Source organism: Vavraia culicis, assembly GCF_000192795.1.
Source record: "Vavraia culicis subsp. floridensis unplaced genomic scaffold supercont1.2, whole genome shotgun sequence".
Taxonomy (NCBI): Eukaryota; Fungi; Microsporidia; family Pleistophoridae; genus Vavraia; species Vavraia culicis.
In genome coordinates, this window is record NW_007360605.1 from 177,214 (window position 1) to 198,518 (window position 21,305).

Sequence of the window (21,305 nt, forward strand, 5' to 3'; positions counted from 1 at the left end):
TGGTCTACACATGTGCCCAATGTGCTGCTTTACTATTCTTGTAGATCGATAAATGCACACCTCAATCCGTGATGGTCCAGTGGTTAGGATTACGGTCTCTCACACCGTAGGCCCGAGTTCGATTCTCGGTCACGGAATCTTTTTTCATGACCAATCGATGTTCTGTACATATATTTAAACAATTTTCATCACCGTTCACATGCTAGACAAAAACGATATAGTGCAATACGAATGCATACAGGACAAGGGCCCGCTCCGCAAATTTGAAAGAACCGCGTATCCTCGCCTGATCACATACTCGTGCCCAAATAACATCCATGTGCTGATCACTAAAGACAAGAACTACGAGTTTTTGAAACGGAGTGGCCTGGTCCGGAAGAACGAACCTTTTCTGCGAGTTTCAGGTGAGGAGGTATCCCTTCCGTTCAGCTTTAAATTTGTTGAGGCATGTGATGACACGCCGTATTTGGCTATTATCACAAGGCTGAAGGACAGGAAACATTAAATTATAGACGTTTTGTATTTTGCGCCTGGGCTGTTTCAGCGTTGTGGGAACTTTTGATAAATTGCGGAAAAGGAGATCGCCACCAAATTATGATCCCCTGATCACAGAACGGAGCGCCGCCCATATTTTTTCTGAGTCACAATCTTTTTACCAAGAGTACGTTTGTATGTCTTCTCATGCCGCAACGCTTGAAAAGCGTATTTAGTTAAAAGTACCAGCCGTGCTCGTGTATTGAAGTTATTTCCTTTCGCCATATGAAACGGTATCTACGCACCGTGTTGCTGCTTTCATTTTAATATCGCACCGTGTTGCTGCTTTCATTTTAATATCGCACCGTGTTGCTGCTTTCATTTTAATATCGCACCGTGTTGCTGCTTCCATTTTAATATCGCACCGTGTTGCTGCTTTCATTTTAATATCGCACCGTGTTGCTGCTTTCATTTTAATATCACACTGTGTTGCGGTACACATCAATCGTTATGTTATTACTTTCAAGACCCACCATAATTTTTATCCCATGTCCTTTCTTCTTTACATAAACAACCCATTCCAAGAGCACAGGACAAATTTTGTGGATTTTCTCAAGCGCATCACCAAAACTACGCAAATACGGGTGTTTCAGATAGAAAACGACTTTCTTCCCTTCTATTTTTTGATATTCGAATCGAAAAACGATTTGCAGACTGCTCTTAATATTCTTGCTATCATCAAGCGGCAATTCATTGCTAACCTGGAGTTTTGCACTGAAAACAACCTGAAGGTGCAGGGCATGTGTCTGTCCAAAGGGCAGAGCGCCATATTAAAGGAATACGAAGCGTGTGTTAGTGAGAGCGGTGTGCTTGAAAAGTTTAAGGCCGAGCTGAACTGCAGCGAAAGCAGAGATCCGGAGGTAGAAATGTCAGAAATCTACAAAAGACTCCTCGAAAGCTGGACAGAGCAGGAAAAGGAGATTAAAGAAGAATTTTTTAAGAAGTTAAAGGCTTTTGAATCAAAACCAAAAAGGACCGTAGAAAAACACTGAAAATGCCGTCGCCTTTGCAGAATAGGATTTGCTCTTTGGATGAGACGGGTTTGCAAGACTGCAACCGACCAACGAAAAGTGCACATGAAGGTAAAGAAAGAGCTCAAAATAATAGCATTTGTCCCAGCAGACCAGAAAATGGTGTAAAATTAACTAAACATGCTTTTGGTGAAGAGTCCAAAATCACATGTAAGATATTCTTAGACCATTTTCAACGAGGAGATGAAGTAAAACCATGAATTGAGGGCCTCGCTACGGCATTTTGTGAGGTGATACAGCTTTCTGCATGGTATTTATGTGGTCAGCGCGTTCGTGTTATCATTGGTTGGTCCATGTACAGAATAAAGTGCATGCGATAGCCGTTCAAATGAGAAGATGCAGGTCTTCACAGCACCTCCTCGTTCACCGACAGAATGTCCAGCAACAAAACCGTGCGATTACCTCTGTTAACCACAAATATCGCCGAAAAGATGCCAAGATCACAGTAAATTTATTTTTTATTTAAAACGATGAGCGTTTCAAATAATTCTCGATATCTCCCCAAATTCTATCCATCAGCCTCAAATTCTTCGTTTCGTTTCCAACAAGCACATCTTCATACTCGTAATTGGTGTTGCAGATCCGCTGGTCAGCCGTGTGCACGAGGTAAACCGGACAGGACCATCTACGATGCCTGCTGAAGAACGCATCTGGTTGATTAACACCAAAGTTATCGTTTGTACCTGTCTCTTCGTACTTGTCCCTGTACATGTCGAGCAGCGAGTTAATTTGCCACTCACTTCCATCCAGAAACACAGCAACTACGTCTGCATTTATCGCGTTGTGCCATTTGACCAGAAATATAAATTCGGCTGTGCATTTCTCCATTTTTCTCTTCAGCCTGCGCTCATTCACGAGTATAGTTGAGGTGTCCAGTGGCGGGTTTTTGAATGTGCCCGCTGTGAACACGCCAACACAGTTAAAAATGTTTATCTTTGATGCATAGGAGGGAGGCACAAGGATCACATACTCCTTACGTACCACATGGTTTAAAATGAACCTGAAATCGTATCGCAGATCAAACTTGTTCTTGTTGTACTTCTCGAGGGGATGTACGCTCTCTGACAGGTAGTACATCAATTTGCTGTCTACCGCCGGTATATCATTCTCCATGGCAAGCTTGGCATATGTCTCGAACGGGCTCGTCTCGTGCTGCATATAAAACAGAACTTGCAGGAGTGTATAGGTGCTTTGTCCTATCTCTATGTACTTGTTGTCGATTATCCTATTGTTAGATATTATCTTCTTGTCGGATATCACGTAACCGTCTGTGAGCAGCGATCGTAAAACATCCATGTGTCACCGAAAGGGTGTCCGCCTTATTTCGCTATAAAATCGATTTACAGAAAAACGGGATTGGGTGCAACGCTGCTTTCCCTGTGTTTTGCAACCAAAAATATTTGCTAGTCGTATAGAGATGAGCAAATGGACCGATAGGTTGTTTCTGACCAAGAACTGAAGAAACCGGCAATACGAGAGTACAAATGGAAGTAAGCTAACAAAAAAGATAAAGATTAACAAAAAAACCGCAATGCATTCTCGAACCGTGCAATGGTTCGGTATGTGTGAGAAGTAATCTGAGTATTTTACTTGTAATCCGAGATTAAAAGCGCAGAGCAGATAATCACAGCTGCACACATTGAAAATTATTCCGTGTACAAAACGGACTTTCCCTGTTTTATCCCTGCTATGCCACAGGAATGCCTTTGTGCTGTGCAAGGATGTTCATTTTGGATACCACATAGCGGTGGCATTGAAGGTTTCCCTGGTAAATTAAGAGGGATCAACATCCTATAAACTCATCTGCTAAAATAGCAGGTAAACCTAGTATTTGTACGTATACTTCATTTGAACCACTCGTTTACATTGCTGGGACAGTTTTACATGCTATTTTCTTATTTTATGAAAGCTGTTCAACATCGTTCGAATACTTCGTTTTCATCTATCCTTAGCGAGGAATGATCGAGGTACGCAAGTAAATTTACTATTTACTCGTATTTGCTGCTGCATGAGAATAAACAAATAATTTTATTGAAAATATTTATTTCATCAAATGTGAGACCAAGCAACCTAAAATTGTACCTACGTTTGACATCATGCATGCTAAACCGAGCTTACCATACACAAATCACCACGCCTCCTTATTCTTCTACGCCGTCCCGTTCTTCAAAAGGAGGCATACCATATTTGATCTTCAATCTAACACGCTCTTCTGAAAAGCTATCGATAGGAGAAAATCTTGCAGGATGTGAATCTGTCTCTTTCTGATCTAGCGTGTACACTTTCTTCCCGTTTAAAATTCGGTGTTTCAGCATGCGGAGGGGTGGTACTCAAAAATGTATTTTAACAAAAATTCTACCGCGAAATCGCGTCTTTTTTTTAACCCGTACGTGTCCTTGTGTTGTTAAGGATTCATAAATCGTATTAAACATCAATTACTCATGTGCTAAGCCATCGGTACGCACTGTGATAGTTTACGTATTTTAAAGTCTTACAGTAAAGCATTTCTGATCTAGGAGAGCTGCCGCCGAAACTTATGATAAGCCTATGATGCATTCATTCTTCTCTTACACAATTATTGCTTTACTTGCTTTATTTTTGCATTCTTCCCTCACCGTTACAAACCCTACTATGTACAGAGGCGGTATCCTGTAAAATAAAATACGATTCCTTCTCAGAAGATCAATCACCTTCCCCTTGTAAAATATTGAAGCACTGCTTAACTGATCGGTATAACCTGTTCGCAGTTTAAAATATGAGTTAAACAAATGCCTTCCAGACAGTTGTGCGCCATTAAACCTTTTTAGATCTATTTTTGGTATTGTAATGGTGACCGCTGCCGTTTCCTTGTCACGCCATCGCCGGAAGGGGGCGTCCGAGCAATTTTGTGATAAAAATAATCAAACATTGCAGACCAGCATGCCCGACCAAGCCAACACCATGCCACAATATTTCATGTGATGCACACCGCGTTCGTGGCATGCTCTGGTTACGTATAGCATTGTGGTAAAATAATTTATCAACGCGTAAAAATCAATGTGATGCATTCGGACATGGACATAAAGGGCAAATAAAAACAAAAAATTTTGCTTTTGTTTTCGAGTAAATTTTTCTTTTAGAATTACCCAAAGTTTATGACAAGTTTATCATCGAGTGTCTTATCAAGGCTTCAAATGGAAATATTGCGATATTTTGAATGAGTTGTGACGCAATGTTACGATTGCATCGCTGATTGCGTAAAACATGCCAAAAAATGTTTTTAAGCTTCAACTCAGCACTAATGCTAGCATTCACCCTTGAAATATCCTAATGAAATTACGCTGCAGATAAGGGAACAAAATAAGATTGTTTGGAATGACTTAGTGTTTAAATGCGTGTCATATTACTTAGGTGTGCACCAAGAAATCCCGCCATGGGCGTAATTTATCGGACAAAAGCGTTCTTACACCCTAGTATAATCTAAGCAGTAGTTCCGAATCAAATTGTGGGAGAAAATGCATTTTGACATGTCTGTTGAATGTGTGAAATCCTGATAGGGATGATAAATGGCGAGGCTAGCTTTATGTCATTCACGCACTATCAGATATATTCGCGGGTATTTTTCTCATTTTATTGTCATACTTTCCGATTTACTCAACTTAAGATAGATTATAGCGCAATAGCCAAGTGCTTTCAGATGATACAAGAACATTCTTACAGAGTTTCCGGCTTGAAAACGGCTAATTACATTATTTTGTCACAAAGCATGGTTGTTCAAACCACGGACATCAATAAATTTTATTTAAAAGTGAAGAACATAAAGTTTTTCTGCTTCTCTTCTTCCTGGCAGAATTCTATTATTTCTATAAGCTTAAATGTGGGAATCTCATAGGAGTCTAACATCGCAACAGAGTCAATTTCTACGCTCTGCTCTGATCTGTGGTCGTTTTCCTTGTTATCAAGAGTCACTTTGTCTATAATACATGGCATTTTGCGGTTCTTTTGTCTCTTGTTCTGAAACCAGACTTGAATGGATCTATGTGGCAGACCAAGCAGCAGAGCCAGTTCCTCTCTTGTGTTGGTTGATGGAAAATCAGTGAGTTCATATACTTCTTGAAGCACTCTCTTCTGCAAAGAAGTCTTCCGTATTTTTTCTACACTAAACTCTCTTCGCTGGAAATTTCTCAATCTTAAAATGCCAATGATTGAATCGGCTAAAAGCTCCTTCATCTTTGTGGACTTAAAAAATTTCAGATTTGACATTAAATTCACATATAATCAGTTTATATAGTTTTTATTAAATGTGTAAATTACCAATCAGACATGATATGAAAAGATTTAGGAAGCTGTCACAATAAAAAAACAAATCACCGCTTGAAATGGTAGTAAAAATTCGGGGCGAGATGACCCGTATGCTGGAAAAATAATTGATAGCGCACCACGTCAATCGTAAAATGCAAGTGAAAATGAAGCAGTTATGAAGAAATGGAATGTAAATTTGTTGTTTTCATTTTCTGTTTCGGTTTTGAGACCACAATGTTAATTTTTAATTTTCTGGTTTGGGAACAAATAAGCAAATGATCGACTCACCGTATTGCAATGAAAAAGAAGCGTAATAAAAGATTTGCACTCCTATGTCCTTGATATATGTAATACCGCTTTCATACAACTCAATCTTGTCGGAAATAAATGGCACTGAGGAAAAGTTTGCAGAAATAAATTTCAGTCATATTACACATCAGCCAAAATAATAAACATAATTAACTGTAACATGACGTAGATCAATTATTAAGCAAGATCAAAATCTACCGATTGATGTTTGTTTTACGTCACTCTTCATGAAATGAAACACTGTGCCGGTCATCAACTCCGACATTTGAGACCAATTTCTTGTCAAATATATTTACTTTCAAGTGTACTGTCACTTTATTAAGCTTTATTGTCAAAATTGATATTTTTTGACATTTCTACTGACCACTAAACGATGCCATGAATAGCCAAGCTTTTGGAAACCGATCCAGTGTAAATATTTTCAAGTAATAAGTCGGTTTAGTAATACAAATTTTGGTGTATTAGATAGCAATAGGAAACAACAAAAAAATCTAATCAACAAATTGCATTGTTGGTTTCTTTTCGATTTTTATCCGCCTGATTTCATTATAATACACATAAATTAATTATAAATATACTTTTAGCTTATATGTGCACAATTACACTACCCAAGGACCAAGCCTCCAAGTTAACATCCTGCTACTGAAAATTACAATTTTTTATGATACTGTGTATGGTAGGCGCGATCGCAATAATTGGTAAAATTACCCGGATCTTTCAAAACATGGAAAGAGGCTTTTAGCAGAAACTATTCGAAAAATCGGTCAACGATACGCACTGCAACGTGGAAGAAGAACAACCAGTTAAAGCGAACAAGAGAAATTGCCTGCAGGATTATTGAGAATAGCACACAAATTTCATGGAAACACTTGGGAAGGTGACGCATTGTCATTTGTCAATCATTCATTTTTTGCTGTGCGATTTTGACATTAAAAGACACATACGAGAAATCTTACTCATTTTTAGATGGTAATGTGTATAATCACTCACAAATATGTCGTTATAGAGTCAGCTACCAGCGGTTATCTCATAAAAGATTTTTAACGATGATTTACAATTTTCAAAGCACGATTTGCCCAGCAAGTGCATATGTGAAATGTCTGGGCAGCAGACAAGTCGAATTTACACAAAACTAAATTGTGAAGCTAATTTTTTACTCATGGACTCGCAACTCAGACCAAAAATTTTATTTCTACGAACTAGATCATAGAAACAGTTCGGTATCGCATCGTAGATCGCTTTAATATATTCAAATTACAGATTTCTGCGCAAAATAAAACGAAATTATGTATTATTGATTCATTATACTCCTTATTTAGCAGTGTCATTTACCGGTTACAAATCTGGCCAAAAATAATTAAATTTTAAGTAAATAATTTAGTTTTGCAAAACACGACTTGAGCTTTAAAAGTGCCAAAATAATCGAATAAATGATTTTGTGTTGCTGAATGCTTACAGTTACGTTGTATCGTACGATAATTGTATCATAAAAGCGTATCGAGTGCTAGCATTATTCAAGTTATTATCCTATGTCGGTCTTGATTAGAATATTTTAATTAAACCAGTGGATATAAATAGTAAATTTGCTTTGTAAATGTTATTACGATGTGTAAATAGAGAGTTAATTCGAGGACATAATCGTAAATTAGGCGGTTAATTAGTTCGTGCTATCCCAATACCATTTAAAATTCCTAGAAGGGAATTAATAAAGAAGATTACATATGAAAAAAATGAAAAAAATGCAAGACAGATTATGAGCTCTCTCCAACATACAAATTTACAACAACCGGCGAAACATCCAAGGCCACAATAATGGAGATAGTGACCAACTGAAATAGATTTGCGGTACTAACTGAGAAAGTCATGGTGAAAAAAGCACTCTTCGCTCATCTCTTCGACAAGTAAGATCGAGGTAAGTACCAGACATCATAATTAACCGTTTAATCCAAGAGACAAGCTCCCAGATACCGCAATGTGTAATTGAACATCAGAGGGCTAGCATAGAACCAAACATACTCTTATCATAATGCTTCCTGAAAAATAATACAGGGCTGAGTTACTATTAAAGCGTAATCATTGAATTATTAGACTACTACAGGTGTTGTGTAGTAATAATAGCATATAATACTTGAAAAGAACTTATTGCTGACAATCTGTGATTCACATACAGCTCTTCCAACGTACTGTCAAGCCCACCGGATGTAAAGTCGCTCAGTAGAGATTTTTGCAAGCTCGATTTATTAACCTCTTTACAGCTTGACGTGTGGTATTGCAGAACAAGCCGTATATTATCGTAATGTGTTTGTAATGTCGTTATTATCTCATATCAGTCTCTCTTATAGTTTTATTGCATCAGATTTTCGTGTACAAGTCATTAAATATTAAATTTACCAGAGGTGCATAGATCGAAAGTATGATTATTATAAGTTTGACTGGCATAATCTGCAAAGCCTTAATAAAAACAGAAAGTTATGATGTGATGCAGTCATTATTACACCAATTATGGCGATCAATTGCCAAAAATAACCTTAATAACGGTAAATTGTGCAGAATAGAACCAAAAAATTAGTTGTGGTGTTTTTAAATTAATCTATGCGGTTCGTGTGATGGTCGGGAAGACATGTCCTATCGATACGAGTTCTATTATATTTCCCTGTAAATGTATTTCTCGCAGGTTACATCATCGGATAGAAATATGAAACAGTTCATTTAAACAATTTGCTTAACATTTCATTGAACATTCACCATTCATAACTAAAGTCGATCTACATCATGTCTTGCAGAGGTGTATATGCGCGTTTAGATATGCGGAAATATATAAATATGCTTTGATGATAAAAATATATATCGGGTACATTACGTGGAGATAATCAACCCAATCTTAAGCATGCGTTGGTTTAAGTGCACGAGTTGTTTCAATGTTGTAAATAACAGAGATAAACGTGTTGTTACAATTTGTACAAAGTGTTCATATCATCTTTAGCATGAAATAGAACATATTTTGTTCTGCAACTTCCTTTACTAAAATTTAATTCGCCATCAAAATGGTTGTTAGCGTATATCGGCCAAGAAAATGGTGGATCATATGATATAACCTGACTGACTCGCTTGTATTTACCGTGATTTAAAATGCGATCAGTGGAATGACAGAAGATAAATAACCTATAGACAATAATAAAGTGCGTAATTGTTACTTTTGTGATCACAGCATTCATCTTTATGTTGGCATTCTAATCATCCATCAAACATTAGAGTTATTAATCGTGAAGTGGTTGTAGTCTGATTTGCTCAAAATACGATAACTACAAAGCAGATCGACATTGGATAATCTATCCTTCCTCATCAACCGTAATAGTTACACACAATCATACATATAAGCAAACTCTGGCTGTGATCTCTTGAATATTTGTAATTGGCCAGGCAAAATGTTGTTGTAAAACCATAGATGGTATTATTGGCCGGTTTGTCCAAGCAAATCGATCAATCCTTCCAGTAAAATAGAACATTTTATCCTTTAAATTACATAGACAAAAAGAAATACCATCGTCTAGGTCACTTTTCTTGTGAAGCGTTCTAGTTTTTGCTGATAAACAATAGATAGAGAGACATGTTTTGTGGCTAAAGGTTAATTACGCTCGTATCGAAAGATTTGAAAATAGCTAAGAATAGATCAAAATGATAATTGGAAGGGACGAATAAATCGTATTAAATAAACGATAAAGTTTATGTTGCGCACCTTGGATGAAATCAGTGCAGTTTTGAATATGACCCTAAAAGTTAACTGAGGAGTTTAAACATAATTTCGTTCCACATTTTCGGTTTGCAAGTACATAATAGCAAAATTAAATCCACGTTATTATAAGAATGGTCTTATCTAAGACATAATTATCTGTTTTTTGCCTCCATGATTCATGTACTAATAATCGCTCCTATTGCATGTTATAACTAATTTTTGGTACCTTAGTGGTTCATTTCTGCCATGAAACACGGTACGACTAGATTCATAAAAATTGCTAATTAACTTATTTGTCATCTTTCTCTATAAAGGCAAATACCTTACAAATTTTACCAAAAATTGCAAATGTACTCGATCAACATGAATGGAGGCAAAAATTGTACGAGTAGTGCAACGAACTAACGAAAATAAATACTATCAATTTGTGAAATCAATAATATGTCAAGTTCGTGCACCTGACTCAAATTATCGGTACGTATTCGAATGGTATAACAACAAATAAAGCTTTTCTGAAGTGTAAAGGGTTGTGTTTTCAAGTCAGTTTTGCATTTAGTTCAACGCCAATGTCTGACCTCTGATTATTTGTACATATAACGTCAAAAAAAACGCGGTGGTCGCATACAAGATAATGTTTTACAACGTAATTTACAGCAGCTAATTTTTTTTAAATGGTTTAAGGTATACCTGACCAACCAGAAAAATCACGTGGATCAAAACGCGTACAAAACAATTTAATAACCATTAAATGCTTTTTTCATCCTCATCCGATTTATTTTTAATCTGTATTCCACAGCTATTTATGATCTCTACCAACTTGGTGCTCGGCACATCAAACACCTCCTCCTCATTTCCATCCGCGTTTATCTCCTTCTGCACGAATTTGTTATATTCATTCACAAATGCTCTATCGGACGAGTTTTTGCTCGTATCTTTCTTCTTGCAAATTTGCCTTTTGTTCTGGAACCAGACCTGAACTGATCTTTGCGATATTCCCAACAGCAATGCAAGTTCATTACGTGTCTCAGTGGACGGAAAGTTAGTTATGTTGTAGACTGCCTTGAGGACAGACTGTTGTAGCAATGTTTTCTTTACCTTCATGCCATAATACGACTTCCTTCGTCGCAAAGAATTTATTTTTAATAGACCTAGCGCTGCGTCTACTTCGGTCTTGCTGATTTGCATTGCTTTGTGTCCTTGTTCATTTATATGATCAGATTTATGAATGCCAATCAAAATGAAATTAGTTAGTCCAATTTTACCTTTTAGGGAACCGAAACCAAATATTACTTATGTCAAGCCGCTAATATACAGGACTTGCCGACAATATAAAGACAAATTAGCATATCACGGAAATTTGCGGACTAATTGTAATAATGGCGACATGTTCTAATGCCGATTCGTATCACAAAATATTGATTACCCGGTTACTTCATTAAAACGATAAGAAAAACGTGAAGACACGATAAAGATAAAAAAATGAAGTGAGCTCGAACTGTTGTTGTAATTGACAGCAGAGTGACAAGCGGGTGGATGACCGTAACAATGAGGGTGGATAAAAAGCGTCCAGGCAAAACGTATAGCGCGAGGAATACAAATATTTTAATTTATTCCAGCTTTAATTACACTCGAATCATATTACAATTAAATAATTTCGATACTTATTAACAGTAATTAAGGTAAAATTAGCAATAAATCAAATTTACGACTTTTCACATCCAGTAATCTGTATTACGTGTCCATGTGTTTTATCACTTCATTCACATTAAAGTGAGAGCACTGTAAACACGTCAAAAGTCAATAAATTTTCATTTATATTGGACATTATTCAACGAAAGGGTCAAAATATAGGTTATATGCACGAAATACATACATATGATTTTTTTTATCGATTTTACATTCTCATATTGGTTTAACACAGTATAATTCTCTGGAAACTTGTCAAAACTTCAATTATTACTTTATTAACCAAATTATTGTTTGTTACATCAGTGCATATAATCCAGCATGATTAATCACGTTATCGCAATCAGCTCATCGCCCGATCAAAATATAAATATTTAATTCATTGATTTATTAATTATCATGACACTGGCTCAATAAAGGTATATTAATGGCATACTGCCTTTATTAATTCGCATACATCGCCTACATACGTATTAGGAACAATATAACCTCGATTAATGCTCCCTCTGTAAAAATGAATTGCATGTCGTACAATTTGTTCTGAATTAGTTCGCATACTGAGTAATGTAATACTTGAATTTCTTCACAGAAATACGCTATAGAAGGTTGAAGCTTGCATTGGACTACAGTGGCAGGTCTCCGTACTAGGTTGACAAATTTACAAGCAACTTGATAAACATATAATCCGGAATGAAAATTCAGTTAGAAGCCAGTTAGATAAAAGTGCTGTCAATTTGATGAATGCAGGCCTAAGACAGTCATGAAGAATGTGCTTTACAAACCGCTCACTGGCAGAACAACTTAACAGAGGGACAGTTCAAAAGGTGTTTTAAATCTTGTAGACATACCGATCAGTGAACAATAAGATTTTTGAGGTTTTGTAATTCACAGTCTTGGCTGGTACTCAGGAAAAATTTATTTAATGTCGATATAGGACAGCGATTTCAAAAGAAACTTCTTGAAACGGTTAACACTGTTCGTTGTCTATGGTTGTTTAGTGCGGCACGAAAGAACCAAAATTTACAATAAGATATCAAATGAAGTAATACAACCGAAATGATCTGATTTTAGAAATTATGTCGTAAGATTGGCAGAGAAAATGAATATTGCTATGTTATACGAACAAGAGCATAAAATTCAAATGATTAGGAACATGTTACGGATCTTTTGTGATTTACCAAATTATCTGCACCCCAATGCGTACAGTGTTTCCAGCTGATAGGATAAAACTGGGATAAATCCAAATGCGTTTGGAGAAATTCCAATGGAATACGAACAGTCTGAACGTAAGCAACAATCGTATCAGCTAATTTACGTTGAATTGTAGCATAGTTTACGGCTGCTTTGATTCATATTGGTATTTTGTAACAGCTGAGGTTTAATCAGGTTTGACATGGTATGGTAGCATAAAAAGTATTAGCATACTGAGCGACCGGTACCAAATACTGACTCTCATTCCAAAAATAACACTTTATGGGAAATGTCTTATTTATGATTCATTATCAAACTTAAATACATGGTTAAAGCATACATTATGGTGCATTATTAAAAAGCTGATTCCTTCAGCCCGTGTATTTTCTATCACTTTCGTGCCGTCATTGCGAGTTTTTACCCGTTGTACTTTTCAGACGAAAAAAGCGAATATCAGCTGTTCTACACCATTAGGAATGGCACTGAACGAACCGTTGTGCAAAATCATCAATGCTTTAGAATACTGCACATGTACCAGGCAGTTATGTATGTGAGCGTTTTTTCCTCGGTAGGAATTAGTTCTTACGATGTCGCCGTATTTATTTCGATCATTACTCGCGTAATATGCTTTACTCATTTTTGTTGCACCAAACTCATCATCAAGCATATCCTCTGTATTTATATCGAGTCGTTTTGATGCGTCTCTCTCATTCCGTGTTAATGTCTAAATTTCTCATTTTGCTTCACTCCGTCTGTAAAATGTGACAGGATATACCGCACTCAAAATTACTTTATTAATCCGCAGTATTTACAAAGTTTAATAATTTGCCTTTTACGTTTTTGTTGCATGCCAAGAATAACCAAGAACATAATACACATTTGTTTTGTTATTTAATTTCTTATACATCACCAAGCACGTAATGATTTTCATTGACATGTCAAATTCAAAAAAAAATTTTATATTGGTTCCTGCAATCAATTATTTTGGAGTGGAAGATCTGCGCATTGGTCAGATATGCTCTCCAGTTCGGGTGACATACATGGTAGCTGGTCTCATGCATGTCACTCATCGCGTTTGACTGTGCTCAATGGAGGAACAATACGCGATGAAAAAAACTATTTATTGTGCTTTGATCATAAATTAGCACATTTTAATTAAAAACCATTGACGCACATATAACACAACAAAGGACTTGTACAACACGCATCCATTTTTGATTGTTTTGCATTTTCGTAATTACTTCTCTTTTTAGCACCGAACTTGCATTTTTTAACACTTCTACGAAATTTGCAACTAAAACCATACTATGCACACAGCACACTCTGTTTGTATGCGGCAGGTGTTCAGGTACTCTCCGTTCTGGTTCAATCCTGAGGTGAAAAGTTGCTCGGTATGTCACGCCATCCCTCGCACAACTACGCCAATGTTTTGCTTTTTTGGCTTATACCAATGAGAACATTGCCATACCACAACTAACCAATCACAATCGGCTATTTCTTTCCTTTCAGTCCTTACTTAAAGGATTTCTGAGCGTACGATTGGTCCAATACGTATTCGGTACTGTAACAGTTAGAAGAACGCACGCCATTTATCTCATGTTGTACACCGTTCTACGTGCTTATCACTCGATTTATTTTTGTTTTCGTTTTAATCCCAAAATTTTTATAAAAGAAATTTTAAATTCGACCCCCAGTAAAAAGGATGAGCTCAGAAAGTGCGCCAGCAATAGTAATTGATAATGGATCAGGTATGTGTAAGGCAGGGTTTGCAGGTGATGATGCGCCGCGCTCGGTGTTCCCATGCATCGTGGGGACGCCTAGGCACCAGGGTGTGATGGTCGGAATGGGACAGAAGGATTCATATGTCGGTGACGAGGCACAGTCCAAGAGGGGTATCCTGTCACTGAAGTATCCTATAGAACACGGAATTGTTCTGGACTGGAAGGCTATGGAGAAAATATGGCACCACACGTTTTATAACGAGCTCAGAGTTGCACCGGAGGAGCATCCCGTGCTGATGACTGAGGCACCGATCAATCCTAAGGTTAACAGGGAGAGGATGTTGCAGATCGCTTTTGAGACATTCAATGTGCCTTCTTTCTACGTCTCTATCCAGGCCGTGCTTTCTTTATACGCATCGGGCAGAACAACAGGATTGGTTTTGGATTCTGGCGACGGTGTCACGCACATTGTTCCGATCTACGAGGGATACTCGCTGCCACATGCCATGATGAGGCTTGACTTTGCAGGAAGGGATGTAACCGATTATTTCATCAAGCTGCTCAAAGAAAACGGATACTCGCTTGTCACGACGGCTGAGAGAGAAATCGCACGTGACTGCAAGGAGAGTACGTGTTACGTTGCTGTAGACTTTGCAGAGGAGCTGAAAAGATACGAGAATGCTGAGAAAGAGATTGTTAAGACGTATGAGCTGCCTGATGGTAATGTTCTCAAATTAGGAAATCAGGTGTTCCGAGCGCCTGAGATGCTCTTCAACCCTTCATTGTCAGGATTTGAGCTGCCAGGAATCCATGAGACCATTTATAACTCCATTATGAGATGCGACGTTGATATAAGAAAATGCCTGTACAGCAATATCGTGCTCAGCGGTGGAACAACGATGTATCCAGGCATATCAGATCGTTTACAGAAGGAAATTTCGGCGTTGGCGCCTCCATCAATTCAGGTTAAGGTTATTGCACCACCCGAGCGAAAATACAGTGTGTGGATCGGTGGAAGTATCCTGGCCTCGTTGTCGACTTTCCAGACTATGTGGATCACGAAGGATGAGTACGCAGAGATAGGACCCAGCGTGGTGCACAGCAAGTGCTTCTAAATGATTAAATGAAAGTTATTTGAACGTTTTGAGAGTGTTTTAAGTGGTTTTTGTCTAACTAGAGGGCAATATTTCGCCGATATGTTTTATTATGGGGTAAGTTCTATGGTATGACCGTCGGATGGGGACTCACGATTTGCTCGGATTGTGCTACATGTAAAATTTTGGAATAACAAAAAGTTTAATTAGCAGACCAGCGTTATGAGACACAGATCCATGGTCATTCCTAAGCTTAGGAGAGTGTGTTTGAATGGTAATATTGTGAAGTATAAAAATTTTATTGTGGCAAATAGATGAACCACTAGTCGAAAATTGCAGCGGTTCGATTCCGCGATGAATCATCCTTATTCACGAAAAAGTCACATTTTCCTCGTTGATTATGGAAAACCAATTCTAAGAAGCCTTCATCATATAAATGGATTTGCATTGTTTAGATGTGATGGAGAACTTCAGCATTATAATAAATCGCCGAAGCTGATGTGTTATGAGAGGATAGATGAACGTGCTTTTAGTAAAAAAATGGCCGAATAGTTTTGCTTTCGAGTATTTCACTTATATTGAAATATGTTTAAAGTGTTTATTAACTGTTTGCTATCATTCTGTTGTATTTTTGTAGCATTTTCTGTGCATAGGTTCGTTCACAGCTCCTCTTTTGTTTACCTTGACTATCAAATTAAGGATGTGATGACAGTTCGCTGAACTGTCAGAAAGAATCTGTTAGTAGATAACGATATTTGTTGTAAATGTTGTGGGTGTTTACGTTAACAGATCTAAGAACAAGTTTATTCCTTTGTCTTGCGTTTGAACCAAGACATATGTGTTATTTCATAAGCAGTGCACTTAGCCACACAGAAAACAGTCAAAATATCAAGTTATTTGATAAATCCATTTGATTTTGCTTATTTTTGACAACTTAGCAAGTATTTGCTTTAATTCTCGTAACTTTGTTGATTGCTTATGTTTTGTTTTCTCCAGTATGAAATGATTTACCAGTGAAGAAATGGAAGAACATACAGCATAAGATAATACCTTAGAAATGGCAATCTGTCATTTTATAGAGTAGAAATACATGACCAATTGTTAGCAGCTTGCTGTGCTCATTGCACAATCAATAATTTGTTCTGTGAACAAGTCCTGTATGTATTGACCAATACCTACTGTCCAAAATTGTCTGTACTTTGTTTAACCCCAAAACAAAAAGAGCACGATTCGCTGCCATCTGGGATGTATGATTAGGGCCATTCAAGAATCGAAAAGCGGTAACGCGTGTGGAAGGTTGAACAACAATGTGTATTGAGTACGCTGCACCTCGAAGCTGCCTGGAGCTAGCTTTAGACATAGGTTAAAATAACTAACGATAACTAGTGCTTAAACAGGCAGTTTTGTAGTTCTAACAAAGGCTTGTAGAAGTAGATTACTAGTGCCTAACGAAAAATATTATGGCTAAGATATGGCCTGAAGAACATATTTAACAGAATATATGATCACTGGATTAGATTGTCATAAAAATCATGCAAATATGATAGTTTGGTTCCTAGAAATTGAATCAAACACTCTTAATGTGCAACCAGTGTTTGTGCCCTAAAATATGTATTGGATACAAGGATCGATTCGTAAACGTAAAGCCCCTTCAATAACCCTGAGTAAAACAACAAAAATTTTATATTTAATGCATTACGATCGTGATGAGAATAAAAGACTAGAAAATGCTATGTTAATTTGCCAGTCAGAGTGTATCTTGATTTCGAACTGGTAAACTAAGGAAGATGAACCACAAAAAATAGAAATAGGTTTGAATTACTCCTGAAAGTAAAATGTTTAATGCTTAAATTGAAAAAATTGTGCCCCTAACCTCAACCTTAAAAGGTGACACAATCTTGGGATACTAGGCGAATCATTTTTTTGGTGTTTTATTTTCATTATGGCCCGTTCCGCAAGCAATAGTTTAATCCAATTTCATGAACAAAATGCTATTAAGTTTATAAGATAAACGCTACGAAGGTTTATATATGTGAAATGATGGTTTAGCACTTCTGAAAAAAATTTAATATGACTAATAAAATTTGTACCCTCAAAATGTCACTCATCACTGATTACCTCAAGTACTTAGATCGCTGCTTAACGCCCTACCATGTTGTAGTGGAGACCATTACAATCTTGGACGAACAAGGATACAAGCGAATATCACTGCAGGATCTTGATAGTATCGGTCCTGGGAAGTACTACATATTTGTGTTCAACACGGTAATAATACCGATCGTAATACCTGTTGACCCTGTGGGTATCCGTATGGTAGCTACGCACAGTGACAGCCCGGTTCTAAAGCTAAAGCCAAATTTTAGTGATACAGCCGAAAATATGTGCATCGCTCGATTGCGTCCCTACGGGGGTGGATTGTGGCACACATGGTTCGACCGTTCGTTGAGTGTTGGTGGATTGGTTATGCTCAAGAACGGCAGGCGAGTTCTTGTTGATAGGATGTTCGATGTGGTCGTGCCTTCATTGCCACCGCATTTAAATAATTCTAAGGTGTATAACAACGGTTTTTTGTATGACAAGGAGCGTGTTTTGAACGGGTTGGTGATGGTGGATACAAAATTAGATGACAAGGTTTTTACAGGTCAGGGCTTCGATATGGATGACAAGGTTGGAAACAGATGTGATTCTGGGTGTGGAAAATGTGAGAGTAATGATGAACATGATAGATCGCTCAGTAGCAATTCTGTGTTGGTCGAAGAAAATAGTCTGCATGCTAACAGTCAACCAACATGCCAGGACAAAAGTATGCTCGATACAAGGGATAAGAGCGAGAATGACGTGCATTTTAAACTAGAAGATATAATTTCGCACAATCTTTCGCTTTATGACTTAGCACATGCAGAAATACTCAATGAGCAACTCATAATGAGTGCTAGACAGGACAATCTCCTATCAACATTTGTGGGCCTAAAGGCGTTAAACACCGAAGGACGGAGCATCAAGGTGCTCGCAGTATTTGATTTTGAAGAAATAGGCTCAATGCAGCTTGATGGTGCAAGGTGTACATTCCTAAAGGATGTGTATACCCGTCTTCAAAAGAACCTTGCGAACCCTTATGACTCAATGATCATAAGCCTGGATGTCGCTCACACGTACAATTTTAATTACGATGAATTCTACGAGAAGAAGCATCGTATAAAGTTCAACAAAGGTATTGTAGTTAAGCATAGCGCAGCGTATGCTACGGATATGGATGGAACCGCGTTTATAAAGCAGCTGTCGGGTTTTAAGTGTCAAGATTTTTGTCTAAGAAACGACATAAGAGGTGGCGGTACCATAGGAACAATGCTCAGCACACTCTTGGGGACACGATGCATTGATCTTGGATCACCGATAATGGCTATGCACTCGATACGTGAAACGAGCTCTTGCAAGGATGTAACGGACACTTTCCAATTGCTGTACGATTTCTACAAATCATGATAACAAATGATTAAAACAATGCGGTTTACCCGAATATTACTGTTGTTAAAGGATACTTCATTTGATGTTGATCTGAAGATGTATAAGTTCTAACAATGCTGTTTTTAATTCCTGAGCTGTTCCAACGCGTTCAGCTGCTACCTTTTTACTAAAAGTTGTTTGCTTATCTCTTCACACAGCAGCAACACCCAAACAAACGCGTTCAGCTACCACTAACTTATTTATTTATGACCGACTTACGCATCGTAGTTTGGATGCACATACACGTACCCTTCATTCTCGTAGAATACGCCCTCCTTATTGATCAGCCATTCCAGCACATTCTCCGCTCGCTTCTGCTCCTCGCCCAGCATCTCTTCGCTCATTATCTTGTCCTCAATGCTACCTATGTAATAGATCACAAGATCCTCCTTGGTCAGCCGTTCCTTGGTTTTAAGAATATAAACGAAGGTGTTCAAAATGCTCTCCACGTCTTTGTTGTTCAATACCGTATCGTTGATTTGGATGTCCTCCATTTTAATTTCCAGCATACTGCCGGTTATCAGCCGGTACGCTTCCTCAACATACGTACACACAACGTCACTGCAGTAAAGCTTTGCCAGGGCCTCGCTCAGCCGTATCATGCTCTCCAATGTTCGCACCCCGACTGTGTAGTTCTTATGGTTCACCGTGTTCTGCATTCTCAGTTTTTTATACTTCTCTATGATCAGTTTTTCTGCCTCTTCGGTCATCTTCGGCTTTCTGTTCTTCACATGTTCTATATAAACGAGGATTTCATCTTTAGTCATGTCCATCTCCTGGTTGTAAACTTGCTCGATCTCTTTCAGGTCATCAACGTGGTCTAAAGCTTCCCTTTGTTCGTTCAGTGCGTTTTCCTTTTGTCCGTGTTCATCGCCTGCGACCACGTCGAACTGATCAAAACCAAGATGGTTATTGATCACTCTCCTCGCTATCCGCCTGTCATTGCTCTCATCTACTTCGTCTACAATCACGTAGAATAGATCAAACCTGCTCATAACAGCATCGCTCAGGCTCACATTGTATCGTAAGCTTTTTTTTCTGTCATACCGCCCTCCTCTCGGATTGGCTGCCGCCAACACACTTGCACGTGCATTCAGTGTTACGTGTATTCCTGCTTTGTTAATAGTCACTGTCTGCTGTTCCATCGCTTCATGCAGTGCCGTCCTGTCAGTGACGCTCAGCTTATCAAATTCGTCGATGCAGCATATCCCGTTGTCAGCCAGCACCAGTGCACCCGCCTCAACCACATTTTCGTTCTCGTTCCTGGTCACTGCAGCTGTGAGTCCGACCCCGCTTGCCGTTTTACCGGTCGTGTAAATCGCGGGCACCTGTTTCAAAAACTGGCTCTTTGCAGCACCCGGATCACCAAGCAACAAGATATTGATGTTCTTTCGTTTTGTTGAGCTGCCGCCTACCATCATCAGTAAAATAGCATTCTTTATGTTCTTATGGCCGTATATCGATGGAAAAAGCTTCTGCGAAAGGGTCTCATACAAATTGGGGATACTGCTCACCTTCCTCAGAATTTTGTCCTTGTCCAGCTCGTGCTTGCTTTCCTTCTCAACACTCATAGCCTCAAACACGATTTTTAGATGGTCTTCCTCCGCGCTTATCACCGATTCTGTCCGTTTCAGCACCTTTTTCATCCGCAGGTTCTTCTCAATTTTCACCACTCCATTAAAAATAACCACCTCACCAGGTTTTACCTTCTCGGTCAAATCGTCCAACACAACAATCTCTAGTGACCTGGGCAGATACCCCCCAATGATATCGGCATCCACCTCCTGCACGCTTATCCGCTGGTAATCCCTAAAACGAACAGGAATGACCTTGTAATTTTTTCTGTTAGGACACAAATGGTTCACACACTTGAAACTCTGGTAGTTCGTGGTCTCCCTCGTCACAGATTTGCACGATGCACACTTCATCTTTGCGCTCATCAGCTCAGGATATATGGCGGTTGTGCGTGTGACACGTGCCCTAAAGCTTATAAGCCTGTTCATCTGCTTTGTAGAGATCTCTCTGAGCCTGTAAATTACCAGATTACCGTTAAATCTGTACTTTCTATCTATTTTTGAAATATTGTTGATAATGAAGTATGAAAGATCCTTATCGTGCATGCTTAGCGATTTGAGCGATATTACATCCTCAATTGCCGCACCCAAGTATGTTTTTAGTGCTTCTTCGTAGTTTGACTCGTTGTAAATTGACATTTTGTCTA

The 21,305-nt window shown here is 38.2% G+C and overlaps 9 protein-coding genes and 1 non-coding gene across 10 annotated transcripts; 6 read left to right on the forward strand and 4 right to left on the reverse strand.

Moving 5' to 3' along the window:
* The first annotated feature begins 65 nt into the window (after window positions 1-65).
* On the forward strand, window positions 66-137 carry VCUG_02784. Its single transcript has one exon. It is a non-coding gene; the product is annotated as a tRNA-Glu (tRNA).
* A 62-nt stretch (window positions 138-199) lies between these two features.
* VCUG_00200 (uncharacterized protein) lies at window positions 200-505 on the forward strand (the record flags this gene model as incomplete). The annotated part of the gene is made up of 1 exon (XM_008075030.1): window positions 200-505. The coding sequence occupies one exon, from the start codon at window positions 200-202 to the stop codon at window positions 503-505; it is 306 nt and encodes a 101-aa protein (XP_008073221.1).
* Window positions 506-1,022: 517 nt separating this feature from the next.
* Window positions 1,023-2,011, forward strand: VCUG_00201 (uncharacterized protein; the record flags this gene model as incomplete). The annotated part of the gene is made up of 1 exon (XM_008075031.1): window positions 1,023-2,011. The coding sequence occupies one exon, from the start codon at window positions 1,023-1,025 to the stop codon at window positions 1,524-1,526; it is 504 nt and encodes a 167-aa protein (XP_008073222.1). The 3' UTR covers window positions 1,527-2,011.
* On the reverse strand, window positions 1,998-2,862 carry VCUG_00202 (uncharacterized protein; the record flags this gene model as incomplete). Its single annotated transcript, XM_008075032.1, has 1 exon — window positions 1,998-2,862. A coding segment is annotated over one exon (835 nt), but the record flags the coding sequence as incomplete, so codon positions are not given.
* Window positions 2,863-3,593: 731 nt separating this feature from the next.
* VCUG_00203 (uncharacterized protein) lies at window positions 3,594-4,603 on the reverse strand. Its single transcript, XM_008075033.1, has one exon. The coding sequence runs from the start codon at window positions 3,878-3,880 to the stop codon at window positions 3,707-3,709; it is 174 nt and encodes a 57-aa protein (XP_008073224.1). The 5' UTR covers window positions 3,881-4,603; the 3' UTR covers window positions 3,594-3,706.
* Window positions 4,604-5,082: 479 nt separating this feature from the next.
* VCUG_00204 (uncharacterized protein) lies at window positions 5,083-5,436 on the forward strand (the record flags this gene model as incomplete). The annotated part of the gene is made up of 1 exon (XM_008075034.1): window positions 5,083-5,436. The coding sequence occupies one exon, from the start codon at window positions 5,083-5,085 to the stop codon at window positions 5,434-5,436; it is 354 nt and encodes a 117-aa protein (XP_008073225.1).
* A 5,170-nt stretch (window positions 5,437-10,606) lies between these two features.
* Window positions 10,607-11,240, reverse strand: VCUG_00206 (uncharacterized protein). Its single transcript, XM_008075035.1, has one exon. It carries the CDS (start codon window positions 11,071-11,073, stop codon window positions 10,633-10,635), a length of 441 nt encoding a protein of 146 aa, XP_008073226.1. The 5' UTR covers window positions 11,074-11,240; the 3' UTR covers window positions 10,607-10,632.
* Window positions 11,241-14,436: 3,196 nt separating this feature from the next.
* Window positions 14,437-15,628, forward strand: VCUG_00207 (actin-1). Its single transcript, XM_008075036.1, has one exon. The coding sequence runs from the start codon at window positions 14,468-14,470 to the stop codon at window positions 15,599-15,601; it is 1,134 nt and encodes a 377-aa protein (XP_008073227.1). The 5' UTR covers window positions 14,437-14,467; the 3' UTR covers window positions 15,602-15,628.
* Window positions 15,629-17,096: 1,468 nt separating this feature from the next.
* Window positions 17,097-19,176, forward strand: VCUG_00208 (uncharacterized protein). Its single transcript, XM_008074953.1, has one exon. The coding sequence runs from the start codon at window positions 17,651-17,653 to the stop codon at window positions 19,061-19,063; it is 1,413 nt and encodes a 470-aa protein (XP_008073144.1). The 5' UTR covers window positions 17,097-17,650; the 3' UTR covers window positions 19,064-19,176.
* On the reverse strand, window positions 19,109-21,297 carry VCUG_00209 (uncharacterized protein; the record flags this gene model as incomplete). The annotated part of the gene is made up of 1 exon (XM_008075037.1): window positions 19,109-21,297. The coding sequence occupies one exon, from the start codon at window positions 21,295-21,297 to the stop codon at window positions 19,300-19,302; it is 1,998 nt and encodes a 665-aa protein (XP_008073228.1). The 3' UTR covers window positions 19,109-19,299.
* Between the last annotated feature and the right edge of the window lie 8 nt (window positions 21,298-21,305).